This window comes from Macaca fascicularis, chromosome 11, assembly GCF_037993035.2.
Source record: "Macaca fascicularis isolate 582-1 chromosome 11, T2T-MFA8v1.1".
In the NCBI taxonomy this organism is placed as follows: domain Eukaryota; kingdom Metazoa; phylum Chordata; class Mammalia; order Primates; family Cercopithecidae; genus Macaca; species Macaca fascicularis.
The window spans coordinates 23465196-23487402 of record NC_088385.1 but is presented as its reverse complement, the minus strand read 5'-3'; the positions used below and the strand labels follow the sequence as shown (position 1 = coordinate 23487402).

The following is a 22207-nucleotide window of genomic DNA, read 5'->3' as shown; positions in this document are numbered from 1 at the left end:
TGTAAGAGTTTTACAGGACACTGGCTTAGATTTCAAAGTGTGGCTGTTGGAAGACAAGGAAGGTATCTTTTGAAGTTACTCTCTCCCAAACACAGAGAAGGCAGCCTGCAATTAAAATGGAAAAAAGGAGAGAAATAACTTCTGGCCAAAAACCTGCTTACTGGTTTTCATGATTTTATGGCTGAACAATGTACTGTAGGGCAAATGAAATAACATTATTAAAAGTCGTTCTCTATTTCTCACCACTTAGGAAAATTTACAGCCATCCACCTTCACATCATCAAATTATGTGTGCGGTTAGCTGGCAGTTGGCTTACAGCAAAGTTTGTTTCCAGGATGTAGCTTCCTCAAAAGTTTGATTTGTCACACCAAAGGTTTTCTGGTCCACTGAAAAGAATATTAAGTTTGTTGAGGGAGTGTGTGTGTGTGTGTGTGTGTGTGTGTGTGTATAATTTTCTTTTTAATTTCTTGTTGGCACTGTGATTTATTTTTGTTGTTGTTGTTGTTAAAGATGAGAAATCTCACTCCCCCCTTGCTTCAGTGTGAAGAGCAGCACTCCCTTCTAGTTCTTTCTCAACCTATCTATTGTTAATTCCTAACCAGCAGCTCAACCCCCTCCCAGCCTTTATACTAAGCAAACAAAACCACTTAGACCCAGAGAGTGTAAAAAACCCTCCCAAGGTCACAGTACTAGTACGTGGAAGAATATAGAGCAAACCCAGCTATTCTTAGTAAAATGAGGCTTATAAGCCAGTACCTCTATCAGAGACTATCCAAGGGGGAAGTAAAATCAATGGCCTATTAGGCAGCATTTGCATTGCTCCTTATGTAATGCCTAATGGTTTTTATTTGGGTTTCTACTTCTATTAAAAAGACTCAGTTATTTTTCCAAAGATAACGACAAGCCTTCACATTACATAGTATCCTGAGCCAAAACCAAATCAAAACAAAAAATTAAGTTCACAAAGGTTTTAACTCAGAATTTCCCAGCCAATGTATGATTGTGTGCAGCAAGTGGGTTCCAAGTTTGCTGTGAATTATTTACTGGTTGAAAATATTTTTTAAAAAAGAAATATTTTATTTGGAAACTCTAGAATAAACTCAACTTTTAATATTATCTCCAATAGCTTATAATTAGTTTTTCTCATTATAATTTTATAAAATAAAGGAAATCTAGTTTTAAAACTCAAAATCCCTTCTCATTTCTCCAATGCTATGGTATTCACAAATACTATTACACATAGATGGGTGCTGTGATGTAAAGGTTAAAAAGGGTTGGTCTAATTTTGACCACTTTTTGGATTTAGACTGTAACTCCAGATAATCTTAGAAAGGTACCATAGCCGTTAAGGAGCTGAATCCTAGTAAGATGTGGTAGAAAGTTTAGCAAGGTATTTGTACTGAGTATCTCAAGGATTTATTCATCCAACAAGTATTTATTGTGAGTCTTGCTCCATGGATGGGGTAGGGTACAAAATAAAATCCCTGCTCTTAATGGAGCTCCCACCTTTTTAGGGGAGACAGAAACTAAAAAAATAAAGTCAATAAAAAAGGAAAGTTAACTTAAATTCAAATAAGAGGAAGAAAACAATGCACAGGGTAGAAGGCAGGGAAGAACATAAATGCTCTTTAGATAGGATGGACTGGGAAGGCCTTCCTGGCTGGGAAGGGGTGGGGGTGGGTAAAATTTGAAGAGAGGCCTCATGAAATACAGAAGACATTTAGAGAGAAGTAGCTGGCGAAAGCATGTTCAGGAAAGAGGGACATACCTGGGGGATGTCAGAGGAGCAGTCAGGAGGTCAGTGGTTGGCAGCTTAGCAAAAAGGAAAAAGAGGGGCAGGGAAGGTGGTCAGAGAGGTTGCTGGGCAAGTCTGGATAGGGTTGGGTAGGGCCAGGGCAAAGTTTTATTAGGTTGGTGCAAAAGTAATTGTGGTTTTTGCAATGAAAAGTAATTGCAAAAACAGCAATTAAAAGTAATTGCTGTGTCATAAGAAAAAGAGATTCCTGATAGACACTGTGTTAGGCAATTCCTTAGTTGTTCTCATAGTAAACTGTGAGTTTTGAGACAGTTTTCTACACAATTTTTTTTTTTTAACAGAACAATAGTTCAAAGCCCATGAGAACATTGTCCATTTCTGTCTTGACACCCTGTTTTTTCTGAAGGCAATTTATGAGAAGAGTGATTTTTTTCATTGCTAAGTTTTAGTAGCTGCCAGCTGATTGCTTCAGATACATGCAATTCACTCTCAAACACAAATTTTAAAATTCACACAACCATTAGAGTTCTTGGAACTCACAGATTAACTAAATTTCAACAAACAAGCAGATTTTAAGACATCAAATTTACTGCCTGGGATGAAATTTAAAATAAACCTGTAATAGAGAAGCTCTGCTTCTGTAGTATTAGTCTACATATTTTGAACACTTTTAAAAGCATAACTCGGCTAGGCGTGGTGGCTCATGCCTGTAATCCCAGCAGTTTGGGAGACCGAGGAGGGGGGATCACCTGGGATCAGGAGTTCGAGACCAGCCTGGTCAACATGATGATACCCCATCTCTACTAAAAATACAAAAATTAGCCTGATATGGTGGCGCATGGCTGTAATCTCAGCTACTCTGGAGGCTGAGGCAGGAGAATCACTTGAACCCGGGAGGTGGAGGTTGCAGTGAGCTGAGATCACGCCACAGCTGCACTTCAGCCTGGGCGACAGAGCAAGAATCCGTCTCACAAAATTAAAAAAAAAAAAAAAAAGGGTAACTCTCGGCAACACTCATGAGAAGCAGGGATATTTCTATTCTGCAGGTGAGAAGCTAAAGTTATAAAAGCGTAAGTTCTCTTTTTTTCCCAAAGCCAAACTACTATTTTTCCCAGTGTGCATTATCATAGTTTACTTGAAGTTTAAAAACAGAAAGAATTAGGATGTACATGCATGTTTTTAAGACCGTATCGGTCTTCAAAAAGATAGGGAGATAAATGCAGATAATAACCAAATTTTCTTTATAGAAAGGACAAACTATAAATAAATGATTTCAGATACAGGAAGAGGACAATCTAAGGAACTGGGAGGAATAACCTTTGGAAGTCTTCAAAAACAAATTTTCTAAAATGCTTTCAATGTAATCATGTCTAAAGTTAGAGGGATGACTGTTAGAACCTTTGAAAATCTCATCTAATTTTACATCGCACACTCACACATTTACACACTCACACATGACTGAAGAGATTCAGATAAACATGCATTCTCTCAAATATATTAATGTTTATCTTCACTTTATATTTGAGTAATTTTAGCAGATTCCAGGAAGAAGACATAGCTCATGAAACATAAATTTTTGAATGATTCAAACTGTCCTAATGTGAAATACTTAAAATCAAAACACTTAAAAACAAAAAATTAAAAATATAATTTTAAAAATAAAGTCTAAAATGCCAACTCCTTTGAGTAATTCGGCCTTTAATTCCTTGTTCCTGAGAGCATGAGAAAATGTGTGTCAGGACACAAGGAATTTTGGGCAATCAAAGAGAGAAAATAAACAATACTGCAGGGGAATTATTTAAGTGAATCCATCTGTTTTGTGCTATAAAACTCTCTCAGTTTAATTTTAATGGAACAAAAAAGGAACCAGCTTGTCTGATAAAGACATCTTTTTTTTCCATGCCTAGATGAAAATGGACAGCCTGAATACTTTTTCCAAAGCAGAAATTGCATCTAAAGAGAATGCCAAAGAAAAAGAATCAGAATACCGTAATTAAAGTTCTCTATATTTTCAAATTTTGTATAAGAAAAACAGTCTAGATTATAGGTGTAGAGATATCTGTTATCACTGCAATCGGCAGCCAAACTTACAAGAATCCGGGAAAGGACTACTGCAAATACAGTAACTATAAATTCAAGGAATTTTTAAAGCAGAATGGTATCATGGTAGCTCCATAATGTCAGTGACTCATACTAGAGGAGCAAAATTGAAAATACAAATTATATTTGAATCTCCTGCTTTTAAGCTTCAATTAAAGGAGTCCTATGTGATTTCATTCATTTATTTTATATTAGTAACTGCATAATAATTTGTGTTTCAGTTATTTAAAATTAACATTGATTGACTGAACTAAAGGACACTCTGTTTACTTGATTTGCGCAAAGAACAGATTTCATTAGCCCTCTCTGGAAACAGGGTATTTATCTTTCTGTATGTCTCTTCTTACTTCATACTCGCTTTCTCTCCACCTCATTGCCTATTGCTCTTACGTGTTTCCTCAGACTCTCTTCACATTTCATTTGATTCCATTTGCTTACACTCTTTGCCACGAGGGGGCTCTTCCCAGCTTCTTTCCATGGAGTTTATGGAAAACCAGGATGCATCACAGTCAACTGCATCAAACATGTCACAACTACTTAGCTCCATCAACAACCCAAACAGGGAAGCAAGGATTTTAAAGCAGAAGGGCCTATCTGATTAGGATAGAGTTGTAATCTCTTTTCAGCTCTCTGATTCTTGATAGATGTTTTTGTCTCTTTTGGCAGACCTTTAGGAATTTAATCAGTTAGATTCAGCATGCCTGGGATACAGGTTATTTTATAAACTTTTAGCTGTGCTGTGACAGCTGTCTACAGATGCCACAATGCAAAATCCACTCCAAAATGATCATGATGGAAATGTCTTATGCACTTGATGGCAAGAATGGAAGGGCACTCTTGCTATGGCTGTGGCTCTCATTCCTACCACCGGCCCATGTGGTATCTTATGTGAACATTCCTTTCCTTTTACACTTTGCTCTTTCTTCTAAAGTGCAGTCATACCAACTGGGGATCAGGACACAGGAATATGAGGCTGTTGCATCATTTGCTCTGTTATTTCCAGTGTCTGCCTAATCATAACTTTCAGCTTCTTGATCTTATCATGTTGGTTATTCAATAATTTTTATGTTATTACTAAACCAAAGAAACAGGGAGAGAAAACCAAATCCTTCTATTATCTTACACCTACCCAAAGTCAGAACCAAAAAAAATCCTAACCTTAAATTATGACAATTTGTCATCCTCATTTGTTTCTAGTATGAAGTCATTAGGACAAAAGAAAGTATTCGGATTCATTGTATGACCTAGAGAAAGCAAATTACTTAACCTTCTTGTTCCTCAGTTTTCTCATGTGAACCCCCTTTCTGAGCTACTCATAGATTTAGAACACTTAAATTTATATTTCATCTCTTGAATTACATATTATTACTGTCTGAAATTTTAGTTCTGTCCTTAAAAAATCTTATAAAAACTATTCACAAATCTGGAAATACTATTATTTATGAATTTAATGTTTGTTTGGATTGACTCATGGTTTTCAGATTTGTTTAACATTTTTATTAGATCCCAAACTTTCTCTTCTTCCGCTTCTTTCTAGAATATATCCATCATAAATTCCTTTAGTAAAGATTTGGCAGATCGTAAAGTTTTGACTTCTTTCAAATTGTCTTTAGTTCGCCCCTATTCTTGTAAGATGAAACTGCCAGGCACAAAACTTTAGGTTATCATATTGTTTCAGAGCTTTGAAGAAAATATTCTACTGTGTTCTGACTCCTAGTATTTCTGACAGTTCTGCTCTCAGCCTGACTGCCTTTCCTGAAAAGGAAATTTGTCTTTTCTCTGGTAGACTTTAGGATTTTTGTGTGTGTGTATCTTTGGTGTTGTGTAGTTTCACTATTTTGTATCTACGTGTGAGTTTCTTTCCATTTACTAGGCTTCTCCTGAGTATTTTTTGTCTTCTATTTGCTACTAAAACTCTGATTACACATATCATGTATATTAGACTCTCTAATTTTTCTGTATCTCCTAAAATCTATTATATTCTCCAATTTTTCATCTGTATTGCTTTCTGGATAACTTCTTCAGATCATTCTCTACCCAGTTTACTAATTCAGTAGTCTACTATGCTATTTAATATTTCCTTGACTACATTTCCAAAAGTTATATTTAGCTGCTCTGCAGTTACATCTTTTCTCATTGCTATTATTTTTCCTTAAATATGTAAATTCTTGAATTAAATTTTAATTTAAATATTTTCATCCTTTTACAGATCTAGAAAGTTGTATTTTTGTTTCTGTTAACTCAAACTCATGGTGTTTCTTTGTGCAATTAGTGATCCTGGTTGTAAGCTCTACGTTTGAATCTGATCTGATAAAATCTCATGGCCCTTAACTGGTGATGCTTCCCTTCCAAAAGTATCTGTATATATTTTTGTAGGGAGCCAAGGGGCCTTACATACCTAAAACCACTTTAGCGCTCCTTTAAGACTCTTGGGTTTAATGTGGAATTCTCAAATGCAGTTTCTCCACCTTGTTGGAGTCCCAGATGATTCTTCTTGGTACTGAGCTAATCCGCATTTGTCTTCAGGAATATCTCAATTTATAAGTATTTGCCTACATTATCCTACAGTGCCTGGCCCTGGTGAAAGCTCAATTTTATTAGCAGGTCATTAATAACTTCTAAGTGGCAAAATTTAATGAACATTTCTAAAGAGCAGAGAGGACCAGATTAGTTGTTGGAAAAGTAGATTAGCTTAATGATCTCTTTTACTGATGTAATTCCAATAAAATGATACAAAAAAGTTATCGAGGCAGAGCACACAATGCTGAGGGACTAGATTCCCATAAAGAGGAGAACCTCAGAAAGGTGAGCCCAAATCTTGTAAACTGTTCTTCCCTTCATAGCACGATTTACTGACTATTGGCATGGAGTAAGAAGTGAAGGATCCAGACAGAGGGGTGCAGCTATTCGGGAGGCAAGCCAGCAGAGCTTTTAGCAATGTCATGAGGCTGATGACATAAAAATTGGAGTTTGGGGTTGCCATGGCAGCCAGAACTTGAATGTTTCATATCTCAGTGGGAAGTGGGCAGTTTTCCTTTTAACCATTTGATGAACTCTTAAACTGCTAAAGGCAGTAGATTAAGAAACTAAGGAAGTTACTGAAAATCTCATTGATATTTTCTGTAATACTGAGAAGTGAAACCGTGATTCCAAAAAGGAAAGGTCAGAGGAAACATCCCAGATTCTTAATTGGGCTTCTAGGGGAAAGGCAATTCAGAGACAGAATCTCACAAAAACTCCTATTACAGGTTTGGGTGAGCAAGAACCCTGAACAAATGAGGTAGTCTTCCCCAATATCATTTCATGTTCCTATCTAAAGCTTTATTATTCTTAATTTTGATATCTCAATTCCTTATCAGAGTTCATGTGTAGTAAATGAAACACTGCCTTGAAGTCATATATCATACTCCTGAAAAACAATTTTAATAGACACTAAAAAATTGGAATTTCTATCATGAGATGATGCTACCAGAGATGATCCTTGATGGTAAAAGTGATTTCCTGTGCATCTAATTAGTTCAAGATAGGAAATCTGATACAACAACTTTGAAGGAATCTGTATCACATAAGGTAGAAATTTAAATAATTGGTTATTGAGGCTTTAAAAAAAATAACTAATTGGTTATTAGAACAGACAAACCAAACATAACTGAATACAGGGCACCCTCAGAATATTTCAACACTTAAGGTCTGGTTTGCTCTATGACTCCACACTTACAGTATGAACCCTTCTCCAGTTAAGTTACTTACCTGGTCGACTTTGCTTTTTAGCCTTTACATGGTTAGCTGCAGAAATAGCATAGGATGAAGTAAAGGATCTGCTTTTGGTGAGGGTCATCATCACTGGATTATTCCAAGAATCAGGACTAACAGCACCGACAAGAGAGAATTAAAAGAAAATAAAAGAAATTATTCGTCAGTTATTGGGCCAGTCTTGCCAGAACCCAACCATCATTTCTGTAATAGATTTTCCAATCTGAGTATTGGTTCAGGTTCAGTGACAGAATCACTGTACTTCTCAGTGATGAAACAGATTATGTAAAAACAATCTCTGTTGCAGGGATATAGCAGTTACTCATCAACCATACTGGGTTAACAAAGAGGAAAGATAACCTCTTATTATCCAATTAATAAAAATTAAACACCTTCTCACTGTACTCTAAAATTGCATTCCTCACAGATTTTCTAAAAGAGGCTTGCAGATTAACTGGTTAAGATGCAGGTGAATTTACATAAGCTGTAAATGTCATAATGCTTACTTCAGTACTCTATTATTTTTGGTGGATTTGTATTCAAAAACTGAATGACCATGAAATCATTCAAAAATAATTTTTTTTTGCATTATTTCCTTGTGACGGAAATGATTAGCAGCAGGCCTTTAGCTTATGATTTCTCTTTACTGATGATAACCTAGAAAAAAAGTGATTATCTTTTTTAAATATCTTTTAAAAAGGGACATGCCAACAATGGAGCTGATGCTAACCATACTGATGATATGTACTAGGTGAAAGGTAATGCAGAATCTTCATCTAGCAAATGCTTTTACCAGGATGTACTTGGTCTGCCTAGGTTGCTTATTGTAAATAAATGTGGAATTAATAGATTCATGGAAAACTGAGCTAGAGAATGTTATGTAAGTCATGCAATTCATGGGCTATACATTTTGGAGGGTATTCCAAGATAAAATTTCTCTGTATGTGTTGCTCAAAATTTATACACGTTTAATCTGAAATAGACTCCATCCTAACTTGGGAGAGAAGGGAATTTCGAAAGTCGTGTTGGCAATCTTGGACTGCTCCAAGGGAAAAGTGCTTGGTCTATGTTTGCTAACACCTGTGTCCTTTCAAGCACTAGTAAATTTGGTACTGGGTACAATCTATAATTTACATAAATATAATTTGACAATTTGATCTTTTGCCAATCTTCGATTGGCAATGTAACCAAGATGTGCCTGGTCTGTCTGGGTGGCTTATCGTAAAACACCTAAAATCCATAGAATTATGGGCTCACGGATGCATGGAGATTGCCATATAAGTTTATAATTAATACGGGAGAATTTGGAGAGGTTCCAGAGCTGAAATGGTTCCCTCTGTGCAAGTAATATTATGCATGCATTGCTTAGAAGCCTGACTGCTAAATCCAAACCAGAACATGTGCTAATGTGGAATAAAGGGACTTTCAGAAAATTGCACTAATAGACCTCTCAAAGGAAAGCATGCTAAGCATGAGTCTTACTATTGTCTGTATCCTTTGATTACTAGTAAATTCAGCAATGGGTAAGATCTGTAATTTATGTTGAGGTCAGTTTGACACTCTGACACTTCTTATCTCAATTTTTTTTTTTTTTTTCCATTTCAGAGAGATTTTTTCTTCAACTATTGACCCAGGTATTTTAAAACTTCATCTTTTCTCCCCACTTCTAATAGCAGTTTTCCATATATGAGGACATTTGAAATGTGGTATGACCTTCAGCAATTATAAAATGCAATTAAGTAAGGCATAAAAATATTTGTTTGACATCCTTCTCAGAAAGCACATCCTATGTATTTCACAAGTTCTTGGTAGTTAGGAAATAATGAGATGAAAGAAACTTTGGATCTGAAACAGATTACAACACTGACTATTTTCTGGTGGTGCTGGTCCCTTTTAATTTACTTTGCTGGATTGACTGACTGATTACTGTGAACAACTATTATATAATGTATATGTGGCCTAAATGTTTGCAGTTCTCATTACATAATACAATGAATAGGTTATTACTTTTACTTTTCTAAGTAGACTTTTTAAAGACAATGCCTTACAGTAACTGAATGTTTTAATATATCAGAAAGATATATTATGAAGGCTATCTCAACAATTTACTATTTTTTCAAATAAAAATATTTAAAATGTGTTCATTTTAAAGTTTGCAAAATACATTAGAGTATCCTTAATAAATGCAGATTTAATGAACTCAAGATAAATAACATCCTAGTCATATCACATTCTTAATACAATAATTGTATTTTACTATTAATACAATAAATCAATGTATTATATTATACATAAATGCATTATAGTTTACAGGTGCTTTCATATATTGCTTTGTGAGACCCTTACAGTTTTCAGCTTTTCATCATTGTTCTTTATTTCCAGATTCCTGTTTAAATTTCATGAATATGAAATATTTGGATTCTGTAAAGGAGAACAGCTTAGGAAAGGCTTTACATGGTTTCCTCATGCTGGCACAGCAGAGGAAAATTATCTATGTGCCTGTGATGGAAGATCTCAATCTTCTTCCCAAAGGTGGTCTTATGCTCTTATTATCCCCATAATGACTCCATTCTAAGTCCTTAAAGTCTGATCAGGTAACTGTCTCTTTTGCCAAGTTTACTGCTTTCTTTTTGCCTGAATACACACGCAGGGGTCAATTCCAAGGTCAACTTGGAATGATTTAGGGTCTGATGTATTTCAGCTTTTTCTATTTCTCTAAAGCCTATTTTTTAAAGCACCTACTTGTATTCTTCCATCTAATTTACTCCTCCAATTATGTCCAAGCTCCCCTTTTTCCTAATGACTCCTTGTAATTGGGTACAGAGACTCTGGCAGGCTAATGACTTGCCTCTAAGAACACAGTACATTTCTAAGTAGTAGGGCCAAGACCCTTCAGATTCTCAGTCCTGTGTGCTTTCTACCAGACTGTATTTAAAATTACCCAGAGTAAATTATCCAGCTGTAGATATAAAGGAATATAAGTTGTGTTCCTAATTTTTATTTCTCACTCTTATTCTTCTTTTAGAATAAGAGACCCAATAAATGAACAGATATGGGAAGGAATAAATAAAAGGGCTAAAAGGGAAGAAATTTCAGGGCTAAAACTCAAAAGAAGGTTTTAACTTTGATTTATGATCAAGCCAAAACTAGCTGTATTTAATGGTGGTACTACTGCCACTTACTTATAAATGGTTTTTCCTTAAAGGGATCAAATTCTATTCAGAATGAATTTCCTTTCTTCACAATGATGAAGAAATTATATTGCTTTCAGATTTTATATCAGTACTTTTCACAGGACAGTGAGATTATGAGATAGTATATCAGGCAGTGAGGAAAACGTATACCCAGGCAAGACATGTATGAGTATTTTTAGGAATGAGAGAATGAGAATGAATGGAATCATATGCTACTCCTTATCTCTATTGTAAATATTTGGATGTATCCATTTTACAAAGAAGAATGATAAGATCCTCGGGCGTTAAGTTCTTAAAAGTTCTTGGAACTTTTTTCCTTGTCATGATTTCAATTTAAACCCTCAAGTTCATCTAATTGACTAAGAGAAGAGAAAAGCAGGGGAAATAGGATTTGACTAGAAGTAACAAAGAATAACAGAAAGAAAGACATTTGACAAGGCATGAGTGGATTTTTGATAGTCATTCTATGGGAAGGAAATCATGAAGCACTACCTATGCTATGACAGGAAACAGCAAGGTGCATTGGCAAAATAGGTAGACTCTAATGATACACACTGAAAACATAATTCATTTTATTAAGCAATAGTTAACAGTAATACTATTAACATTTATCAGTATTTGCTGCTGTAGCAATTGTCAATGATCAATATTTTTAGAGAAAAATATTACCATTGACTTCTAATTTCAAATTTCAAGAAATTTTCATGAAACACTGCATAATCTCTTCTTGTGTTTACAAGTTTTACAAAAGTCCAGGTAATAGGATGGAGTGGAATTTTACTGACATATAAAATACATAATGACATTTGAGTTTGCTTCCAATTCTTTTTTTTTTTTTTTTTTTTTTTGAGATGGAGTCTTGCTGTGTTGCCCAGGCTGGAGTGCAGTGGTGCGATCTGGGCTCACTGCAAGCTCCACCTCCCGGGTTCGTGCCATTCTCCTGCCTCAGTTTCCCAAGTAGCTGGGACTACAGGTGCCCGCCACCACGCCTGGCTAATTTTTGTATTTTTAGTAGAGACGGAGTTTCACCGTGTTGGCCAGGATGGTCTCGATCTCCTGACCCCGTGATCCGCCCACCTCGGCCTCCCAAAGGGCTAGGATTACAGGCGTGAACCACCAAGCTCGGCCGAGTTTGCTTCCAATTCTACAGATTTTTTAGAATACAAATAATATGGAAGAAACCAATTAAAAAATTTTAATCAAAAAAGAGAAGTCAGCAGTCATTAAATTCTTATAATCTGAAATATTTCTATTAGTTTCAGTATGGTGGTTTATGTATATCCCAGACTAGGGATCAGGAGAAAATTACTTCTGATATTGCTATCATGTAATACGACATAAATGTGGATATTTTTCATTCATTAGGTTATTGATAAAACTGATATATGTGCTTTAAAAACCTGAAATCATATGGTAAATGGTCTCACAATTAATGGATTTGAATAAAGTATGATAAGTACAATATTTTTATTCTAAATAGAAAAGGACACAGTATCTCCTTCTAAATGCACTTTCCTTAGCTATTTTCTTCAAAATTCTTTTTACATGTTAATATAACTTTTCTTTAGTTTTGGTAATTCTGGCTTTTAAGTTGCTTTGAAAAATTGGAATTAATATCCTCAGAAAAGTTTAAATTACCAAATGTTTGCACTTATCTAGGTGTTCTTAGGATGATCTGCTTTTGATTTGCTCTTTTGTCTTTTGTACAAAGCTAAGACAGCTGGTCTTGGGGCAGGCTAGTGACTGGGCTAGGGGCATCTCATATCAATTGCAAATGTCAAGTTAGACACTTTTGATTTAAGGATCCCAGTATGAATCTCAATGTAGATAAAATTACCTACCTTTGCCCTGGAGCTTAACCCTTCCCCTCTAAGGTCACAATGGCAGAGATCACATCAGGTCATGCTTTCCACTTATATTTAGGGTCACACAACAGATGTTAAACCTAATTATCTGATGTTAACCCCTATACTGCTCTGCATTTAAACCATGTACCCTTTCCATATTCAAAGCTGACCTCCAACCAAATGTAATGGGTTAGCCTTCCTTCTCTTGTAATTTACAACTCATTTTTGGTAAGTAACTTCTCTAAGAGACATTAAACCAGCAGGAGCCGTATGCCACCTGGATGAAGGCGCTTCCTGCAGTTTGATGCTGGTGCTGCGGTCTCTCCGTACTGGTGCAGGCTCCAAGGTAGGTAGACCTGTGGCCGAGGTGGTGGTGGTCCAAGTGGAAGAAACTCGTCTCAACAAGCCAGGGGGCAAACTCCTTCTCAGGCGCTAGGAAAGAGACTTGACTTCATTACCAAGCATATTTTATATCTCTTAAATTTTATGTAATATAATAGAAGGAAATGAGCTTTTCATTAGAAGTGAATTGACTAAATTATATTGGTTGAATATCACCTATCTAAAATTTGAGTGCTCAGAAATTTAATAAAAGATTATCTGGCCAAAATGAACGCATATTATAAAAATCAGCAGCCAGGCGCAGTGGCTCACGCCTGTAATCCCAACTCTTTGGGAGGCCAAGGTGGGTGGATCATCTGAGGTCAGGAGTTTGAGACCAGCTTGAACAACATGGCGAAACCCCATCTACCAAAAATACAAAAATTAGCTTGGTGTGGTAGTGGGTGCCTGTAATCTCAGTTGCTCAGGAGGCTGAGGCAGGAGAATCGTTTGAGCCTGGGAGGCGGAGGTTGCAGTGAGTCGAGATCATACCACTGCACTCCAGCCTGGGTGACAAGAGCAAAACTCTGTCTAAAACAAAAATAATAAATAAATAAATAAATAAATAAATAACCTTTTAGGGTCTTTATTTCAATGCTTATACAAATATGTGATTATAGGAGTGAGTCAATTACCTCTGGGATAATTTTATAGTTATATTTATTCAACAGGATTTATAAACCTATACACACATATTAGTTATTATGAGAAGTTTTTCCTCAAAGGTCACTTGCTTGGGAGCATGAATTAATTTATATCACCTTGCACCACAGTCTATACCCCCAAGTATTATTGACTTTATTATCTTCATTTACAAACAAAAGGAGCTCAGTGTAAGAATGTAAGTCTTTCACAAAATGCACCATTTCTCTTATGATTAATGTAACTTAGACATCAGAGATATGGGTAATGTCATCAGTGTCAACTCCTCTTAATAGGAGACCCTGCTGGCCAACCTGCTGTTCCCCTTCTTATTTCTTCTCCCACCATATCCTAAACAGGACATGTACCGTCATCTGCACTGAGACAAGAGTCTGGGATCACTAGGATGAGCACCAACCCTCTAAAGTGAGTCTTGACCTTAAAAGTTAAACTAGGGGGTGCGGTGGCTCATGCCTGTAATCCCATGTAAACCTCAGCTACTTTGGGAGGCCGAGGCGGGTGGATCACTTGAGGTCAGGAGTTTGAGACCAGCCTGGCCAACTTGCAGTGAGCCAAAATCGTGCCACTGTACTCTAGTCTGAGCAACAGAGTGAGACTCCATCTAAAAATTAAAAAAAAAAAAAAAAAAAAGTTAAACTGAAGGTCTTTTTTCTATAACTTCAGCAACAGTCATAATAGACAGAACCACAACCCACTTTTGTTTGTGGCTAATCACTCCTAATAAACCTACCACACAGGCATAGTTCACAAAGACATTCTGCTCTTCCGAAGAAGGTAAAAAATTTTGAGAAATGAATTATATGTCAACTTGGGATTTAAGAATAGCTCCGACATTAAATAGTTTCCAGTGTCTCTTAAACATCTGAATGTGCATCTTAGAAGGTAATTCAGTTGGAAGAGAAAAAGTCAAACACTCTTAAATACCAGGTTTCTTGCCTTAAATCTGTCTTTGACCTCAGGTCTATTTTGAGACCTGAAGGAACCAGTTAATCTCTCTCTCCATTTCCTTACTGTCATATTATACTTAGGTATATCTTTATAAGGGAATTGCATATTGGAAGGAAACTATGTAAATATGTTATTGACAAAGTTATGAAGATCACATTCCTGAGAGAAGAGACGCACAACAGCAGAAGCACAGGTGTTACTGACCACCAGCTCCAAGGGATAGCTGACTGTCTACTAAATAAGTAACTGTGCTGAATATACCAGAGACCACTGACACTCTGATTTTCTTGTCTTTAATATGCCTTATTTTTAATTAATATTGAGATCTAAACTGGGAGAGGATCCTCTTATAATTGACTTTCGTAAAACTCATACCATATATGTCAAAAGAATAAATTTGTGTAATTTCTTCCTTTTACATATAAAATATATGTTTATAGAAATCACTAAGGACATATTTCACTTTAATCTATAATTGACTAAAACTGTTCTGGGTTCAAAACTGATTGTGTATTGGAAAGTCATGAGGGCATTTTGAAGTATATCATTCAAGAAAATCGAAGAGTAAAGAACCTTCAGTTTTAGAAGTCAATGAATTTTAAACAGAATCTGCACTAAAAAGGAGCAAGGATTTCTGCCTTTTTTGTTTTGTTGTTGTTGTTGCAATATCCTTATCACCTTAGAAAAGCATCTGGCATATAGAAGAAAAAACTTCTTGCATGTAACATGAAAGATTAAATAAAAGAGGTAACATAAAAAGATAAATTTTCTATGTATAGAAAACTATCAAGTATAAGGACAGAAGTCTTTATGTTTAAATATTTATTACTTTTGTCACCATGATCAACACATTTTGCCTGAGTCATTGATATTAATCTGCAGATGGAGTTGAGGTGACAGGAAGGAGGCCTAGAAGACAACTAAAAAAAAATAGTTTAACCCTTTAAGGAGTAGGTCATTACTACCTACCTTTGGAATAGCAAGCTTGTCTTTTTCAGAGCTCTCTTCAGAGTCCGAACAGGTATAGTTTTCACTGAGCGAAGTGACGGGATTCACTCTGGGCTTGTGAATGGCCTGGAAGGTGAGCTGTGTGCTGAGCAAGTTGCTCACGGCTCTCAAGGATGTGCACACGTTTGGTGGAAGAGAAGGGTCTGCCAGGAGGTCGGTAATGAGGCCGTGGGCCTCGCCCATGACGGCGATGTCCACAGTAATACTGGTTCCTGAAGACTGGAACACAAACCAAGACAAGATCAGGTAAGAAAAGGTCTGAATCGGAAGGCACAAAGCATTAATTTGAACTTTTTCACTAAGAAATGAATGGGATGATTCTTTAGGATTTCAGTACAGTAAAATTCACATCACCTATTTCAAATTCTACTAAAATATGCCCTAGCAGTCATCCTTTTTTGCATTTGCGGCACATTTTTTAATGCTAGAACTCGGGGAGGGGTCAAGCATATTTGAAGAAATTAAAAAGATGAACACTACTTTTAAAAGGCAAAAAGTTTCAGAGATCTGGGGGGAAAAAACTTCATATCACTCCTTATGAAGAGCTCAACATTTTACATGTATGTTCTTTAGGAATTTCACTCCAAAAGCAACATTAATATACCATAAAATGTTATTTTTTATAATATTTTAATGTGACACTTGAACCTGGTGTTTATTCAATGAATATTTTTGCTAATGGTAGTTATTCAACGAATGTTATTAGAGATAGACACGCAAAAAAACTCCATTTGTGTGCTAGTTCACAATCTGTCTCTCTTGTTGTTGGTAACAACAGAAATTTCAGTTCTGGGATTCTGTGGCACATCTGTCATATTCTGCCAAACTGCCTATCAGAGCAGAGTCATTACTCTGTCCTCACAGCAGAAATGAAGAGCACAAAACACAGAGGCCAGGAAAATACATATAAATACATAAAATAAACTCCAAAGAGAGAAAAAAACAGAAGTATAAAGTTGTACGATTAAAAGAAAATATGAGGGATTATTTTATAATCTTGAAATTACAACATTTAAAAATAATATGAATTCATAAACTGCCAAAGATATTCCTAATGTATCTGACTAAATGAAGATATAAAGTTCTACATAAGAAAATATACCATAAGCAAAGGAAGAAATGGTCTGTGAGAAAATGTTTGCCACACAGAGAAGATAAAACATATCCAAATATAGAGCTTCTAAAATCAATAAAGGATAAAGTTGAAAAAGGAAGTGAATAGACAATTCAAACGAAATGTAAATAACCAATATATATAAAAAGCCTCTTATGTCCCCTATAATTAAACTGCAAATCAATATAATAAAAACAACTTTCACTTACAAAATTGGCAAAACAGTAAAAGATTTGTAACACCAAGCATTAGTAATGGTTTGCATAAATGAGTAGTGAGGAAAAACAATCCAAAATATTTGGCAGGAAACTTTGCTAAGCCTATCAATTTGTAGCTTAAATGTATGTATCCTATGATCCAGCAAAACAACATACACATCTGGTCAAAAGAAATACTTCTACAAATATCTAAACATATAAAAACAATAACACAACGGGTATAGCAGTGCTCTGGCAACGACAACCAAAGAATGTAACCCCAAGATGCATATAAGTAGATAAATTGATCTTTTAAAATTGTCATTATATCTGTATTATAAACTTGTATATCTTTGTTTAAAAGATGTGGGTAGATTCATAAATTATTGTCTAGAAAATATTGTTCAAAATATTGTCTAGAAAATAAAGTATGTTGTAGAAAAAGTGAATATATATTATTCTTGTAATTAGAAAAGTATCATAATTATAACACCTAACATCCATAAAGATATCTAGTCTTGCAATACCTATAAGTAATGAATAAATGACTCTGTAAAATTCTCATACAGAAAAGTTATGTCTTTTACTGCTAAAATTACAATAACTATAATAATAATGGTAAAGTTGATATTTATTACCCACAAGTCTACAAAGTATTAATAGGTACTATAATTACTTTCACTTTCATTAGACACAAATAATTTGCCAAAATGAGACAGGTTGAAAGTGGAAATATCAGGCTGCAATCAAAAATAGCTTGATTCCACAGCTCAAGAGTTGAACCAGCATGGTGGGGAAAAAAAAAAAAAAAAAAAAAAAACCAAACAAAACAACAACAACAAAAAAAAACCCCAGAAAATCTTAATTTTATGTGCTTAAATATGTCTGTAATTACTTAATGCATAATTTAATAATAGTGCCCATGTTCTCTGATCACAGGCATAAATATCTCTTATGAACCATTATGAAAATTTAAGTGAAATATTAATAATTTTAGGATATATAGTCATGCATATGTCATATTTGTGCCTGCGGGTTAATTTTATTTTTCTGAGCTAAAAGGAGAATTTTACTTTCCTTATCTTAAAAATAACTTGTATTGTGTAACCTTGAGGCTTACAACATGATGGTATGTGATGTGTACAGATAGTCCAATGGTTACTATAGCGAGACCGATTAACATACCCAGCATCTCACATAGTATTTTTGTGACAAGAGCAGCTGAAATCTCCTTATTAAAAAGAATCTGTAATACAATACAATTTTGTTAACTGTAGTCCTCGTGTACATTAGATTCCCTAGACTTACTCATCCTATACATCTGCTACTTCATATCCTTTGTCCTACATCTCCCCATTTCCTGCCCCTTCCCCTGACTCTGCCCACGGTAACCACTGTTTTATTCTCTCTCTCTGAATATTTGACCTTTTTTTAAAAAATTAAGATTCTACATGTAAGTGAGATCATGTAATATTTTTCTGTGTCTGGTTCATCTTACTTAGCATAATGTCCTTTAGGTCCATCTATGTTATGGCAAATGGCAGGATCTCCTTCCTTTTTAAAGGGTGAATGATATCCCATTGTATGTATATACATGTGTGTGCCTATAGACATACCACATTTTCTTCATCCATTCATTCAGGGACGGATGCTTATGGTGTTTCCATATCTTGGCTATTGTGAATAATGCAATGGACATGAGGGTGCAGATATCTTTATGAGGTGGTGATTTTATCTTATTTGGATCATATAGTTCTATTTTCAATTTTCTTAAGAACCGTTATACTATTTTCCATAACGGCTATACCCATCTACATTTCTAACAGCAGTGTTCTAGAGTTCCCTTTTCTCCACACTCTTGCCAACATTTGTTATATCTTGTCTTTTTGATAAGAGGAGTGAAGTGATATCTTACAGTGGTTTTAATTTCCATTTCCTGATGCTTAGTGATGTTAAACACTTTTCCATACATATATGTCGGCCAGTTTCATGTCTTCTTTGGAGAAATGTCTGTTCATGTCCTTTGCCCACTTTTTAATCAGGTTGTTTTCTCCCTATTGTTTTATAAGAGTTATTTATAAAGTTTGGATATTAATTCCTTATCAGATATACGCTTTGCACATATTTTTTCCCAGTCTATCAGTTGCCTTTTCATTTTGTTGATTGTTTCTGTTCCTGTGTAGAAGCTTTTTAGTTTGATGTGGTCCCATGTACTTATTTTATCTCTTTTGGCCTGGGATTTTGGTGTGTTATCCAAAAAATCACTGCCAAGGTCAAGGTCCAAGAGCTTTCCCCCTATGTTCTCTTCTAGAAGTTTCATGGTTTCAGGTGTTACATTTTGGTCTTTACCTATTTTGAGTTGATTTTTGTGTGTGGTGTAAGATAAACATACGATTTCATTCTTTTGCATGTAGAAATCCAACTGTCTCAGCACCTTTTTCGAAGAGATTACTCTTTCCACCTGTCTCCTCCTAGCACTCTTGTGTAAAATTACTTGAACATGTATGTTTGAATTTACTTCTGGGCTCTCTATTCTGTTCTATTGGTGTAGGTTTCTGTTGTTAGGCCAGTAGCATACTATTTTGATTACTATAGATTTGTAATATAGTTTTAAATCAGAAAGTGTAATGCCTTCTACCATTTTCCCCTCAGTACTGCTTTGGCTATTTGGGGTTTTTTTTGTGGTTTCATACAAATTTTACGATTATATTTTTCTATTTCGTGAAGATGCCACTGGGATGTTGATAGTTATTGCATTAAATTTCTGTATTTCTTTGGGTAGTATAAATATTTTAACAATACTTCTGATCGAGTAATGGAATATTTTTCTATATATTTGTGTCTTCAATTTTTTTCACCAATGTTTTACAATTTTCAGTGTACAAATCTTTCACCTCCGTGGTTAAATTTATCCCTAAGTATTTTTTATGCTATTGTAAATGGGAGTGGTTTTTAAATTCTTTTTCAGCTAGGTACTTATTTGTATATAAAAAATGTTATTGATTTTTATCTGTTGATTTTTAATCCTGTAACTTTGCTGAATTCATTTGTTAGCTCTAACAAATTTTGTGTGTGTGTGGAATCGTTGTGGTTTTCTACATATAAAGATCATGTCATCTGCAAATAGAAATAATATCATTATTCAATTTTTTAATGTTTGTAAAAATGCTACTGACCTAACATCTCTTTTAGAAATAAGTATTTTAAAGTGCATCTCTAATCATTATGCTTCTGAAAATCTCATCCAGTGTGGTCCTCTGAAATAGTAATGTTTATTTTTGGCCATGTTGTTCCAATAAATAATTCACTGCACTGTTTCCATACAAATTTGAAATTTTAAGTCAAACTTTGTTTTCAAGACATAAATGTTTTGACAGTGAAATTAAGTTCATTCTCTAGTAATAACTAAAAAGTTCTCTTAAAATGTTCTCAGTACATAAAATCTGTAAGTCTGAAGAAAAAGTAGAACATGTTCATGAGAATTACATGTTTTAAATAAAATATTGGGAAGAACACAAGTCTTTTTATAACTATCAAATTGTGTGTCTTTTATAATACATTTTATTTTTTCTTTAAAGTAATAGATGTATGTCTTGTATATACAGAAAAAAGTAGTAAAAATTTAAAAAGTAACCTTAAAATAGAAACTGAAAACTCATCTTTATAAGTCAATGTCACAGTTATGTAAGAATTTAGAAAATAAGCACATTATGTATTTTGATGCTACTATGCTACAGCTTTTGCAAAAGCAAAGGTCTTTAATTAAGGGAAAACAAAAGCAACATTCAAGCCAAGAGACAAATTATCCGTACTGAAATTGGCTAAGAAACTGAAGTGAACACTTCTACTATTGGAAAAAAAAAAATCTCCTCAGTGTCATTAAGTCAGGTCCTCGCTTTACTGTTTTCATGATTCTAGAATAAAATTATGTTACAGTCAACAGATACATCACACATAAGAAGTTATTACCACTTTTTTGCTCAAATAACTAAAGGCTTCAATGAGGCATGCAATTTAAAACCAACAATCAGATTTGTTTGCAGCAAACCTGCCAAGGCTAACCACATATAAAATGGTGAAAGATAGAAAGATGGACTGGCTGCTGTTTCAATAAATAGCAGGTAAGCTATAAAGGATGGGTATGTCTAAGATGTCCCTATTAAGGAATTTTAAGGGAGAGGGGTTTTGGGTTTTGGTAGTGTTTTTTAAATCACATACAAAGTAAGAAAAAATTGCATGATTCACACAGAGGGTATTTCCATGCCTATTAACTTTGAAAAAATAATATAATTAAATATTGAGGTATACCAATGGTACTCAGAAATATTTTATTTAACTGGTGAAATTTTAGATACCGATAATAAATACTAAATGTTACGTTTATATAAAAGTCAGTTTAAAGAAAAGTCTTCAAACTAACAATCTGAAACCATCTTTCAGTGCAGTACGAGCCACACTAAGCACAAAACCGCAGTTGAATCTTGTTATGGTGCAGATGATCAAACAAATCTTTTCCTTTTAAAAAAAAAGTTACCAAGCAATATAAAACATTCTACTTCACAGACTCTCCTTGTAATAGAAATATCTATATTTAACATTTAAGAAAATGCAAGTGTGTTTCCCTAGACAGTATTTAAATGGCAACCAAATTTGGATTGCCACCTTTAAATAGAAAATGTGGAATTTCAGTGTGATAAACAGTGGAGGAAAGTGCGGTTTTACATATTAAGCCAAAAATAACTGATACTTTTGGTAAATTCACCATTTTTCAAGGTTTTTTTTTTTGAGATGGAGTCTCACTCTGTCACCTAGTTTGAAGTACACTGGCACGATCTCGGCTCACTGCAACCTCAGCCTCCTGGGCTCAAGTAATCCTCCCACCTCAGCCTTCCTAGCAGCTACAACTAGAGGCTCAAACCACCATGCCTAATTTTTTGTGTATTTGGTACAGATGGAGTTTCGCTATTTTGTCTAGGCTGGTCTTGAACTCCTGGGTTCAAGCAATCCTCCCACCTTGGCCTCCCAAAGTGCTGAAATTAAAGGTGTTAGCCACTGTGCCTGGCTGGCTACTCAGTTTTTAAACAACTTCCTTTTCCTCTTTTATCTTCATCCAGTCTACCTTCCCATTTCCAGGATGTCCTACCTCATCCTGGCTTTAGACTATCACAGTTGTTAATGGTCTTGGTATATCATAATCTAGAGGGGTTCCAAGTTATTTCACTCATCATTAACCAAAGGCCCAGAA

General features: G+C 34.9%; 1 protein-coding gene across 1 annotated transcript in view; it reads right to left on the bottom strand.

Moving 5' to 3' along the window:
* Positions 1-22207, bottom strand: part of PDE3A (phosphodiesterase 3A) — a 315011-nt gene that overhangs the window by 50460 nt on the left and 242344 nt on the right. The window contains exons 3-5 of the mRNA XM_005570302.5: positions 15613-15870; positions 12929-13083; positions 7608-7723 (exon numbers count right to left, since the gene is read on the bottom strand). Coding sequence (XP_005570359.3) covers positions 7608-7723; positions 12929-13083; positions 15613-15870 — 529 coding nt within the window. The remainder of the gene's footprint in view (positions 1-7607; positions 7724-12928; positions 13084-15612; positions 15871-22207) is intronic.